Raw genomic sequence first — 13,799 nt, 5'->3', positions numbered from 1 at the left:
TTATACTTGTGCACCACAATGTCCTCTAATTTCACATTAGAATTATATTACATTTTGAGGCAGAATTTTTCTATGCAACGTGCATGGTGTCTTTGTGGAATTATCACCAGAAAACTGCTAATATCTAAATTATAAAACAACCAGTCTAGGGACTATAACAGAACAGATGGACTCAGGCTGCTCCCTCCTCTTCCCACCTCACCTCCTCCTCTTTCCTCTCTACCCAAAAAAAGGGGGAGAGAGGAGGCAGGCTTGTTAACTTTATGGGCTCGACCCCCCCGGCTCTCAGTCATTTCCTCGGGTTGGGCTGAAGCGCACACACAGCTGCCTGACGCGCTTCTCTGTGGCACACGGTGGCGACTGGACGTCAGAGGAGCACAGGGGAAATACTGCAGTCATCCCTAAATGTGATGAAAAGATAGGACAACATTTCTTTTTTTTTAATCCTCCAGGATAATTTGAGGGAGAAAACACTCTTCAACCACTTTGGAATTAATTTATCTTTTTTTTAATCCAAAAGGTAGGGGATAATATACACAATTTATTTAAATCTTCTTCATAAGATTCTTAATTTTAGGCTAATATGGCAAATGAATGTGGTCAAGTGAGTCAACTCTCATTAGTGGAATGTTGTAGTGAAATAAAATAAATTCAATACAAGGGTTGCCACAAACCACTTTTTTAGATTTGCTTTAATGTTTTCTATAGACTATATCCACATTTTCTTGTACTTTGCTTAGATATATGTTGTAAAATTTTGTATTTCCGTTTAAATTGTGATGTTCTTTACATATAGCTTGTACCAAAGTACACATTTTTACGATGAATTTCCCTCCTGTATAATATATCAAACCTCATCCATATAATCTGGCTCACTGACTCAACCTGCTCCATCAGGTCCATGGCCCTTGTGATGCAGATTTTTCAGAACTACAGACTGACACTAGATGTCGCTGCCCCTCTCCAAAGTCTCCATTCAGAAATACTTTATAGATCCCAGGGGGAAATTGTGTATTGGAGGATGAAATAACATAAAATCAAACTTTTACATTTGCTCTCAGTGCGACCCTTTATTCTCCCATCAGCCTCTATAGATGTGACGCATGGCATTTATAGAGGAGCCGTTTTACGTCCTTCTCTTCATCCCTCATGATTTAGGCAGAATAATTATAGTGAAACGTGCCAATCAAGCCATTCTGGTACACAGTAGGTCTGCTCTGCCCTCAAAGTCGGCCACTGTGTACACACAGGCTGCATATTGAAATGTGTTGAGAGAACTGTGGCCTTGGAAACTTTATCTTAGAGGAAGATTAGCATCATTTTTCTCATCGTCTTTTAATTTGTCCCATAATATGATACAAACAGTTTAGCGTCCTGCAGGGAAATACTTCCCCCCTCTGGAGGCCCCTTTAAATATTGTGCTGCTGACTTCCCTCATGTTTAATTAGCCTGTTATAACAGTGTGTTAAACTTGTTTATTAGATGTATTTGCTTTTTGATTTTCATGATCTGCTTGTGTTGAAGTCGTTGTCTCATGTGGAGCACTTTGTAACGTTTGGAAAAGTGCTAGATAAATAAAGGTTATTATAACCGTGCAGAGACAGTGCAAACATTGTCAGTCTGACTGTGGAGTCCGTGGTCAGACAGTCAAAATGGTGGTTTCCATCTGTCTGTTTCCTGACCTTCCAGCCTGACTGCCTATTAGCCAGCGGGTGGGTTGACCACCGTACACCTGCTCCTCGCTGCCTGTCTGTCCATCATCCACCCGTCTGTCTCAACAACCATCCACATCTCTTACCCAACATTTATATACAAATTCTCTCTTTCTCCGTCTCACTTCAAGCTTGCAGTTCCCCTTTCTTCCTCTTTGTGCACCCCCACTGATCAGTGCTGGTTTGATCCTACGTCTTTGGTTGAGTTTTCCCTTACGTTTTAAATTTGATATTTACTTTAGTAAGTAATTGCTCTATTGCCATATTCTTAGTGCAGAATTAGCTGATTGTTCCTTTTCGGCTCTTTTCAAACAGCTGCCCATTGTTTATAGTCTCTATTCATAGCCCACTTAGAACTGGCACAAACTTTGGAATTCTTGACATACTTTGCATGAGGCACATCTGCCCACAGGCTTTGATGCTCAGGTCAGCTGTGCCCCTGCTGTTGACTGATTTTGCACTTTATTTTATTTTGTTGTGTCATTTTGCTCTCCTCTGCTCTCTGCCCTTCTCTGGTCGGTCTCCGTCTCTGCAGCGCTGAGCTGCTCGACACCACATCCAAGCTCAGCGGCAACAGAGAAGCTGCCAAACAGTTCCTTTTTTTAGGGATAGCAGTCACCAAATTACAGCCGCCGGGGAAGTTAACTCCACCCGTACGCTGCTGCCGGACACGCCTAGCACTAACAGCCTGTGTGTCTGAGGAGTGCATGGATCTGGGTTCTGTGTGTGTGTGAGTGTGTGTGAGTGTGTGTGAGTGTGTGTGGTTGCATGAGTGGAGTGAAGGAGACCAGGCGTTAGGAAATAAAGGAGGTTAGGAAATGACCAGATCATGCTGGAGTTGAACGTCAGAGTTTCAGATTTTCAAGCTAAAACCCATAGAAGTGTTCACTATTGTGTGTGTATGAGTGTGTGTGTGTGTGTGTATATGTGTGTGTGTGTGTCTAGACCAGCTCAAATTCCCACAAGTAAACATTTGTTTGAGTTTTACATTTTTGTTTGTTTTTTTCGGGGTCAGAGTTTATTGAAGCCTGGATCCTGCTACAGAAATAACACGACGGGTTGGAGAGAAAAAAACCCAAACTCTCCAACTGAAAACAAATGAATGTCCCACAAGGCGACTCCAGCCATAATTAGATTTATTCTCCCCAAGACAATACTGTCAAACATTATGTGCTCAGTCAGCAACTCCGTTTTGAGCCGCAGCGCGATTGTAATCGACACTGACTGTTGACGTGGCGGCTGCCAATAAACCAGCGCTGTGGCTCTGGCTGCCATTTTTGGTGCGTTCTCTGCTCCACCTTAACTGCCAGTAAACTCTCTCGGGAGCTGATGCAAACTTGAATACGTAGACAGAAAGGGCCAGAGTTTGATGCCTTGATCAATACCGTGAGGGGTTTTGGCACCACCGGCTTTGAGAGTTCATGGCGTTCAACATTCAGAGACGCAGACAGGAAGAGCAGCTCTAAGCAGTCATAATATGGGGTTGTGTGCAGATTCAATCTTGATGATTTCACAGTCATAAAAAACATTCAGCCCAGAGTCAGAATTAAAAACAAAATGCGTGACTTGGTGGGACATATTCGTGGTCATGGGAGAAAGACCGAGAACATATAGCTTGAATACATGTTTGTTTAGCCTGACAGGGGCAGAGGTCGCCTCGTGGGAACTCAAGTCACATCAGAGTAATTGCGGTGGAAGTGAGAGCTGACAAGTATAACCGGCACTTGATGGATAGAGCGTATAGGAAATGTAAAGCTGATCTCAGGCGCCCAGTGTGGGAAACTCAAACAAACGATCTCCTCGTACAGGGCGGGTCGTTTGCCACATCGGGCTCTCACCACCGCTGCTGCTTTTTATAATCCGCCAATATCCATACATCCATACGTACGTTTATAAATCCTCTCTCATATCCTCTCTGATGCTCTCTCTTTGTCTCTTAATCCCATCTTCACCTTTCAAATCCAACAGTAAAACCACTGGAATTTTTGGTTCTCGCACAAGCGTCTGTGTTCTGCTGCCTGTTTAGACAACTTCAACCACATTGAGACGCTCAGACTGTCATATTATATGTTTGTGTAGGTGTGTATAGGTGTGTGTGATTGGTATTTTTTCACCTTGTGAGGACCTGAGGCTGATCACATAGTCACAGGGGCAAAAAGCCAGCGCCCAAAACCTAAATTGTTTAATTTTTAGGTGAAGATATTTTTTAAGGGTAGGTTCAGACAAGTAGTGAAGGTTGAGGTTAGAGTTAGACTCCAGGGTGTGAATGTAAGTCGATGTAATGTCTTGTGTGTGTGTGTGTATGTGTACTTATTTTTGTTACCTTTTTAGGACCATTTCCAGCATAACTTAGTCAGGACCAGTTGACCTCATGGGGACCAAAGCCAGGTCCTAATGAAGCAAACATCAATTGTAAGTTCCTGGTGACTGTGATGGGGTAACATATGAATTGTGGTTATTAAGGTTAAGTATGAATAGGTTATGGTTAAGTTCAGGGATAAGGTTTTTGTTAGGCTGTCCACAATGAATGGAAGTCATTGCAAAGTAATCACAAGGATATCTGCACAAACCTGTGTGTGTGTGCTCATACACACCTTTGACTCAAAGAGGGGAATTCCCTCCCTGATCATTGCTGTATAGAGAAAAGAAATTGCTCCCTTTCGATTAAAAAAACATTTGACCAAAAGTATGTGGACACGTGAAAGTTACACCCAACTGTGATACGTGACCATGTAATTTCGATACCATGACATTACTCTGCTGCTATAACAGCCTCCACTCCTCGAGACAGACTTTTCACAGGAGTTGTTCCAGCCTGGTTGTAGGGATTTGTTCCCATTCAGGAACTTGAGTGGGGTCAAACCCTGATGCTGAGAAATAACACCAAACTCTTCTTTAATTTAAGCCCTGAAAAACAGGCCGTACCAAAAAAAGCCATGTTTGTTTATGGGGGTTTGAACGTACCTGTAGTTATACAGCAGCAGCCATATCACCGCAGACAGTCCTGCCTCTTTGTACCTGGGATGCAGTTGTTGACACTGTTCTGTATCTTAAGCAGCTTAATCTCTCTCTCTCTCTCACACACACACACACACACACACACATGCACACACACACACACACACGCACACACCACTCTTGGCCTTTGGTCTGTTTTCGTCTCACAACGGATGTTTGATGGCTCACAGTTGAGGAAGTGGAAAGGAATTCATACACACCAGTGAAAATGGTTATTACAGCCGGCGTGGCTGCCTGATTGTGGGATGTAGTTTAGTCTTATCGTCATGTCGTGTTTACAGTAGAGTTACGCGTCCATCCAGGATGATGATAGTCTTTTTTTGTTTTTGCTGTCTCCCTTTTTTTTATGTGCACATCTCCATCCGCTCCCGCATCTCTACAAATGGCAGACAAATCATTGGTTTGACCGGTGAAAAACGTCTCCGCAGATTAAAGCGTGGGTGTCACACTGTTAGATTTACAATATATACTTGTCGAACCTCCCATAATGCTGCACGGCACAAGATGCAGAAATTGTAGGTGTTTAAATACGTCTGGCGGTGTCCTCTGCGTGTGCTCCAGCTCTTTTGTGTGACTTTGTGTGCTTTTGTGTGTTTTGTCATCGTGTGATGCTGACTTTGTGTTGCCCCGGCTGTGTCCTTTTGGGCTGCATTCTTCTGGCCAAGCCAAGGCCAGTGGTTTTTTTTATTTTCTGCAAAATGGTATAATTTGGCAGCTATTTTTATTGCAAGGAGCAGACTGCAGGGGCCAGTTATTCATGCTTCCAGTCCAGGTCGTCAATGTGCACAAGGTCTTTGTTTTACATGTTTTAATGCCCCTAGATAATATTTTCCATTTCTTTTCATAGAGTGAAAATGATTCACAACAGGAGGGGATTGCATAAATAACTTACACACATGCACAGAGAATGAGAATAGATGAATTTTCTCATGCGCTGGATGTCCTATATTTAATTCAGGGTTTATAGGCTGAAACGTGTTTATGTGCGAGTTCAAGAATGTGGACAGAAAGTGCTGAAGCTGAATTGATAAGTATGTGTTGTTAATCCATCACCCACACGCTGTGATGTGATGTATCACTTTGACCACATTCTTGGATTTGAAGTGTTTTCATTGCAGCTTTACGTTTGTAATTTAAAGGATCAGTATCAGTTTTGAGAATTCTTTTCTGATGAAACCTGGAATGAGAAGAATTTCCTCCAACCCTGAAAAAGCCCCTGAAGCCACTTGCGAGCTTTTATTATTGCGGTCTCCTTTGTAGGGCCACTCAAAGTCTTGTGAACACCCAGTGCTAAGAGAAATATCCCGGGACGTTAAGTGAAATAGCCGGGGCAAAGATCAAGCAAACGTTTGAACGGTGTCGCATGTAGTGGAAGAAGAGGATTAAGACGATTTAGCAACAACACACAAAAAGATAAAATGGCCTTCTTCCTTTTCTTTTCTTGTTCTCTTGTTGTCAGTCTCACTCTGAACTTCACTCTTTAGTTTATGGCCATTAATCTCTTGGTTCTGATGACGCTCAAAGCCGAAATCTGCTTTCCTCTTGCTTTAGACGGATATCCGATCAGAACACTAAACTAAATGACCCAATGACATCAGGACTTCTGACCCCTCAGTAGTGTTACTAAATTGGGGATACAAGAGGGAATTAAAACACCAAAGTTACATATTATATGATTTTTATGTTACCCCAGGGTCCAGTACAGGACTGGGATTTATTTGATAGGATTAGCTTCAGGTCAAGGGTCACAGTTTCCTGCTGTAGGGATCTATCAGACTGGTAATAATGAGTATTTCTATGGGAGTTTGAGGTTGAGTGGCTACACTGTGGTGTTTGTTAGGCCAGTGCAGGCAGGATAAAGCAATCAAACCAACACAGACAGACACATGCTTACATGTCTGGTGACCTCAATTAGCAGTGAGTGTGTGTATGGCTATGACATAATGGAATTTTGGTTTCATGACAAGCATCCACACTTGCACACTCCTCTAGATGAATGGTGGCTTTGTTTTGGCTGTTGGGTGGTGGGAATACACTTTTCCAGCAGTGAGGTGATGTCTCCTACACCATCCGATTGGTCAGTGAGAAGAGACTCGCTCTCCTGGGAATGGACGCGCTGCACAGGAAGCAGACAGTGACATTTTGTTGGTGTGGTTTTAAGTGACTTTCATTCCCAGAGGCGATTCCTGGCAAGTCTGCCCTGAAGGAAATGAGAGCTCTTCTGCTCACCCGCCTGCAGCTCCTGTTGGGCAAGGCTGTTAGGTGTGGTGTAAACACTGGAGCTTTGTAATTAAGGATAACTAGACCGTTTCATAATATTTCAAAGTCCATTTAGCACCGACTGCTATCTGTGGCCTGAGGTTGGATGAACCTGTCAGGAGAATGTTGCTGTGTTGATGTTGCCAGTTGAACTGAACAGACACACACACACACACACACGCTCACACACACACACACACACACACACACACACACACACACGGTCGAGTCTCCATGACTTCACAGGACATTACATTGACTTACATACATTTACTGGAGATTTACTCTAACCCTAACCCTAAACCTAATAATATAATCATATATAAAAACAACATCTATCTATTTAGGTGTCCATTTAAAACATGTCTTTGCCTTAATATGTAATGAAATGATTTACATTATGGGGACTGACTTTTTGTCCCCACAAGAAGACAATTCCATCATAATTTGACTGAGTTAACATAATTTGCTCCCAACAAGATTCATTCCCAGACCACACGTACACACACACACAAAAAAAACACACACATCCGTCCTCTCTGCATTATGTAGGTGTCGTAATGTTACCATTAAATCCAGTGCGTGCACGAAAGAGACAAATCCATGGCAACGTGATTATTTGTCCTGAAAATCACGACTAGTACTACTATGATGATATAACACAACCTGCTCCAGGGTTGTTGTGTCTCTCTAAGCTTTTAATGATTTTGGACACTTAGCTATTTGGGTATATGCCATTAGCAAAACAGAACATCGCTCACACAATTAAACTTGTTTTTTCTCTCATTTGAAAAACATTACGCGGATGTTCAGTAAAACTAATGCTGCTCTCCCTTCTCCTTCTGTTTTCTCAGGTGTGTAAGTCCAACATGTTGCCCCATTGCTCCCTCCTGCTGCTGCTATGCGTGGCCCGGCTGCTCCCCGCCTCCTCAGCCTTGCCCTTCGAGCAGAAAGGCTTCTGGGATTTTGCAATGGACAGTATGGACAGTGGCGGGCTGATGGCGATGATGAGGGATGAGGAAGAAGGTTCAGCTACGGATGAGATCCTCCCCCCGGATGTACACATGTGTCCCTTCGGCTGCCAATGTCGCCTCCGGGTCGTCCAGTGCTCTGACCTCGGTCAGTGAGTGTGTGTGTGTGTGTGTGTGTGTGTGTGTGTGTGTGTGTGTGTGTGTGTGTGTGTGTGTGTGTGTGTGTGTGTGTGTGTGAGCGACAGAAACAGCAGAGAAGCATGTTTGTTATGCTTTGTCATCATTTCTCAGTGTGTGAGTGTGACAGAAAGTTCAGCAAGGAAGACAAATGAGTGGAATGGCAGTGGGTGAGTGAGCATGACTTTGTATGACTTTCACAGCTCCAGAGAAAACCCCCCGGCCCTCTGGCCCTCTTTGGTGTATTATCTAAGGGAGGAATTTCTCCCTTGGGATAATGCTGGTGTATTTTCACAAGGGAAAGCATCTCTTTGAGGGATTTTGTGTTCCAGACATCGTGTGTAGATACTGGGTGGGAGAGGAAGGGAGAACCGGTGAAAAGGAGGAGAAAATAAGGCGGAAAAGAGATCAAGAGTGAGAAGACGGGAGTTAAAGAAAGGCAGAAAAAAAAACTCAGCATCCGAAAATAAGGGACACTTTGATGGGAGGAGATGAAAAGTTTATAATATCCTTGCTGTCTCTAAGGAGCTGGTTCATGTTGTTTTTGGCACACGGACAGGAGGTTTAATGGAAACCCAAAACAGCAGAGGAGGGTGGAAGGAAGACTGAGTTTGTCTAAATGGATTTGGAGAAAGAAAATATGATTCAAACAAATACATGATAAATATATAGTTGTTTTGTCATCAGATGATAAGAGGAATCACCCATATTTACCATTATGATTAAAAACTACTCTGCTCTTACATTAGAAACCAATAGAACATAACATTTATTCAAAATATAATTTTCATGATGCGTTTACAGTCTGTCTGGGACTTAATTTTAGTTTTGTTTCCATATAAAAAGTCATGACTATATATATGTTATAAGTGCAGGATTCTCGTATGTCTATTCTTACAGAGCCAAGGAAACTTGAAACAGTCTTAGTTATTGATATAAAGATTCCTCACATTGTAACTCATATGTCTGTGTTTAGATATAATGGTTTTGTCGAATCATCATACGAGCTCTATATATTTACTGTCCCTGGTTCTTCTGCAGCTGGTAAATGTGGAAGCGTATAATTTCCGAGATGTCAAGTGCTTATTTGGAACAGCTGTATTTTGGCCATGGCGTCTGTCTCCTCTTAGCGCGCATCCCAGCATGATGTTGTGTTGAGGGGTGCTGGGGTTTAGGAGGGTGCTAGTTTTGGCAGTTTGTGGTAAAAGCTTTGAGATCTGCGGCTGATATGGCTGAAGGCTCTTTGGTTTGAGGGTTTGCATAAAGTTGAGGGATGCACTTAACCAGGGTGCTGGGGAAAGTTTATTTTTTCAGGTTTGTTTATTGGGTTTGATGGAGGGGATTCATATTCAAAGGCTGCATGTCGAACGCTGCAGGTGTTGACTGGAAGGTTAATATTTCCAACCACACAAATCAACATTTTGCACCTTCTGAGTCATAATCCTCTCTCAGCAGCTGAAATAACTTCAAGGAACAAGTAAATCATAGACGCAGAGTTGGGTTCACAGGGTTGACACTTGATCTTTCACCAACAGCTTATCAATTTTATTTTATTTCTTGGAAAAGGCAACATCGAGAAAAAACCCCAAAACCTTCTCCAGTCACTGCACCAGATCTATCTCTCAGCACGGCTTGAGCCGAACGTCAAAGGGAGCTGCTGCGGGTTTTGATCCGGTGTGGTGACGTGGAGGGTGTGGCACAGTGCAGCCAAAGCCATATATCTAAACATAACTCTAGCTATGGACAGCTCTGGGTAGAGTCATGTGGGTCAGATGTGGTTGGTGGCAGACTGGATCCCAGTGGGACAGCTGGCGCTCTCTCTCTCCGCTGGACCTGGTTGCATCACCGGCCGCCGTCCAGATGAGGTCGGCCCTGTTGGACCATTTGCCCACCCTGGCCTGTGTGTGCCACCGACCACATCTGACACACTTGTCCACGTGGCCACTGCGATGTGGTCCTGGTAATGATCACTGGTTGCTGTGTTTGTGCGTGTGCTGAGTCATTTTTCCTTTGATCCCTGAATGGAAAAAACGCAGGTGTATTTCCCAGCTCTGGTTCATTTGTTGCAACCCAGTCTCAGCCTGTTTAAATTTATAGCTTGGTAAAACGATATTTACAAGTAGCCCTGACCATGACATCGTTTGGCATTGATGCTCGTGAACTTGTCTTTTTTCACTTGTCACCACCAATTTCACTAGGACACCAAAATTAACACACTTTGACTCACACACAGCTTGTATTTGTATGTGTTAGAATTTGTCTGGATTGCCCCCTGTCTCACTTTTATTTGATGTGTGATTTTGCTGAAGGTATTTAAGTCACATCTTTTGGGACATCTGTCAAATGGGAACCAGACAGAAAACAGCTGGAGTCCCCATCTGGCGCAAGGGAATTCTGTGCGTGTGAGTGTGTGTGTGTATGTGTGTGTGCCCATGTCTTTGTCAGCGACGTACCAGTAATGTTAGTAATGTCTAACTTCTCCGTCTGTGTGTGTGTGTGACCTCCATGGTTGTGTGTACGTCCTCCTCTCATTAAAATAATAGGCTACAAACCCCAAACTGCTCATTTGCCATGGTGTGGGAGTCACCGGTTTTATTTCTGGCCCTGATAGACGTTTTCAAACACACAGTGACTATTTATTTTCCAAAGTCTACTGTCTGACTAAGATATCCTGCGAGTCTGATGTTGGTTTATAGTCGCCCATGGAAGCATTTAATGGAGCATTTGAATCTCCTCTTTGTTTTTATTGGTCTGCAGGTCTGACTGAGGTGCCCAAGAATATTCCTTGGGACACCAAGTTCCTGGACCTGCAGAACAACCGCATCACCGAGCTCACGGAGAATGACTTCAAAGGCCTCACTCACTTATACGTAAGAGACACACACACACACACACACACACACACACACACACACACACACACACGTTCAAAATGTCGCTCTCAGCGTTGGCTCAGCACCTCCCGAGGATGTGCAACTGATTCAGCTCGGCTTGTATTGGCTCCAGCAGTGTGAAATATGATTACGACCTTCAGCTTCCTCTGGGATTTAGAGGTTCATATCCTTTCTCTTTTTTTCTCCATCCCTCCACCACCTTTTGCTCTGAGAGCTTTAATTGTATTAAAGTTTGAGGCCGAGGCCAAATGGGAGTGTTCGCGCTCTCTCAGCAGAAAAGCTCCGCTCACTTCTGACCCACATTCAACAGAGCTGACCAAGAGCAATATTAAGCCTGGCAGTCGAGGAAACTCCCGACATGACATTATACAATAACATCTTTATTAAGCTCTGTTTACCTCAGACTACATCTGTCTCCATCTTTCAGCCATGCTCAGGTGGAGAGACAGTCCTCTAGTTGATGGATTGTAAATTAACTGCTGCTGGGTCTGTTTTAATTCCCTCCAACATATTGAAACAGAGGACGCAAGAGAAAGTTCTTGTTAATTTTTTGCATGATTTTTCTTTCGAGTTTTCTGACTGTTTAGATGCTACTGTTGTTTTCACAAAGACCAGATAGTGAATTTGGACTCTCTGTTTCTTTTTTCAGGGTCTGTCTCTGAGGAATAACCTTATTTCCAAAGTCCACCCCAGGACATTTGTCCCTCTGAAGCACATGCAGAAGCTCTACTTCTCCAAAAACCTGCTGACCACCGTCCCCAAGAACTTGCCCGCCTCTCTGGTCGAGATTAGGATCCACGAGAACCGCATCAAGAAGGTGGCAGCTGGAGCCTTCTCTGGGCTGGTCAACATGAACTGCATAGGTCGGAAATGCTGATGGCTCTACCAAACCATGGCTACATTCTGAGTCATGCTGCCACTTTATAGCGCTGGTTGGCATTGGTCTATGCAGATTAAAGAGGACTGTATTTTTTCATGTCCCACAAACATTCCCCTTTATTTTGCAGAGATGGGAGCAAACCCCCTCCAGAACAGCGGTTTCGAGCCTGGAGCCTTCAAGGGACTGAAACTCAATTATCTGCGTATTTCAGAGGCCAAACTGACCGGGGTACCAAAAGGTAAAACTACTACTCGCTGTGGCTAAGATGCTAACATTTCTACAATAGAGTTATTACACCTATTTAGGTTTTCTTTGACACTTGACAAGACTTCAATGAGAAGATTAATCTCTTAGACTAGAAATGAAGAAGTTCGTTATTATATCACAGGAGAACAGTTATCCAGGCTCTGTCTACAGATTAATAAAAATATTTCCACCTGAACCTCAAAAACGTCTTCATTATCAGTTTGTAGAGTAGGTTATTTATCCAATCTGCATAATAGGGTCGAAGCTGGTTGTCTGGCGACTGTATGGTAAGAACAAAACTCCAGGAAATCACTGCCCCTGACCAAGAGATAGTCCAACCCCTCCATAAAACTACAATTTGTTGTTTGAATACTACATATAACAACATTTAATGTAGCAAGGCATCAATTCTAGATCTCGCCCTGATGGAGAGTCTTATAGATGTGCTGTCTGTTTTTCAGATCTGCCAGAGAGTCTCAATGAGCTTCATCTTGACCACAACCAGATCCAAGCTATAGAACTGGAGGACCTGAGCCGCTACAAAAACCTGTACAGGTACCAGCCACACTTCAGATTCATCCCTAACCATAACCTACATTTCTTTCACCCTGAGGGCTTTGCCTGCATATCTGTAAAGACTCATCCGGTAGTTAAAAGGAAAAACACATTACAGGTCAGCAGAGGCCCTTAGGGCAATACAATGACCTACATTGACACACTATAGTAGCAGGATAACACTGGGAGTTTGCTGTGTGTACTTGTGTGTGTGTTTTCCATCTCGAGTTATAATAGCCGCCTCTAAAAAAGCTTCTAATGTAGAATGAAGAACAGGAATCTGAAGATGATACCTCCTCTCTCTATGGACCTTTATTTCACAGCAGACATTTTGACCTTTGTGAGAGACACACAGACAATGGTGAGTCTGTTCTGTTCAAGTGTCCCAGTACGGCAGGGTGAAGGTGATACTGGCACAATATCAGGATGGAGAAACCGAAGCAGCTAAACAGAATCCAGCCAGAATTCATTTCATTCTAAAGGGTCGAGTGGGAACTTGCTTTTTTCGCAGCTACTCAAAAATAACAGAGATATATTAACTTACATCTGTCTGTTTTATTATGACCCACGTCATTGAAAGATGATTATATAGCATTCACAATATTTATTTCGAATGGAAGACATCAGATTAACCCATCCCTGCAGTTACTACGTACTCAATGAGTATAGTAAACTGAAAATATGTATGGTTTTACAATAATATTATAGTATTATTTATTTGTTCAGGAATATTTGTTTTTTTGTGTAGGCCCACTTTGAGTCATGAATGCAGCTTTGAGTCATGAATTTCAGTGTGAGACAGGAAGAATATGCAGTGCAACAAACTTTTATTAAACTGTTTTCTATAAAAGTGCAACTTCTAAAAGCTATTTTCATTGTACAGCTTTTTATAGTTAGTTTTTTTTATATAGCTGCTTACTTGGGGCAGCTGCTTCCTAGACCCACTGACCTCAACACATGCCAATAACTAAGTCAACAAAACATTCTTCAATTCATATAAAAGGTCGGTCTATTATGCCAAAAATACTGTTCATAAAAAATGCTGCTGTGGCGTTAATTCTTACCTGTTTCATAATCACCAACTTGC

At 42.9% G+C, this 13,799-nt stretch overlaps 1 protein-coding gene across 1 annotated transcript in view; it reads left to right on the top strand.

The window, feature by feature from the left end:
- The first annotated feature begins 312 nt into the window (after positions 1–312).
- bgnb (biglycan b) overlaps positions 313–13,799 on the top strand; it is a 15,349-nt gene continuing 1,862 nt past the window's right edge. The window contains exons 1-6 of the mRNA XM_061074400.1: positions 313–520; positions 7,844–8,108; positions 10,895–11,007; positions 11,681–11,894; positions 12,039–12,149; positions 12,619–12,712. Coding sequence (XP_060930383.1) covers positions 7,859–8,108; positions 10,895–11,007; positions 11,681–11,894; positions 12,039–12,149; positions 12,619–12,712 — 782 coding nt within the window. The 5' untranslated portion in view covers positions 313–520; positions 7,844–7,858. The remainder of the gene's footprint in view (positions 521–7,843; positions 8,109–10,894; positions 11,008–11,680; positions 11,895–12,038; positions 12,150–12,618; positions 12,713–13,799) is intronic.

The sequence above is a fragment of the Limanda limanda genome, chromosome 7, assembly GCF_963576545.1.
Source record: "Limanda limanda chromosome 7, fLimLim1.1, whole genome shotgun sequence".
In the NCBI taxonomy this organism is placed as follows: Eukaryota; Metazoa; Chordata; class Actinopteri; order Pleuronectiformes; family Pleuronectidae; genus Limanda; species Limanda limanda.
Note: the sequence above shows the minus strand (reverse complement) of the source record. Positions and strands in the feature narration are given on the sequence as shown.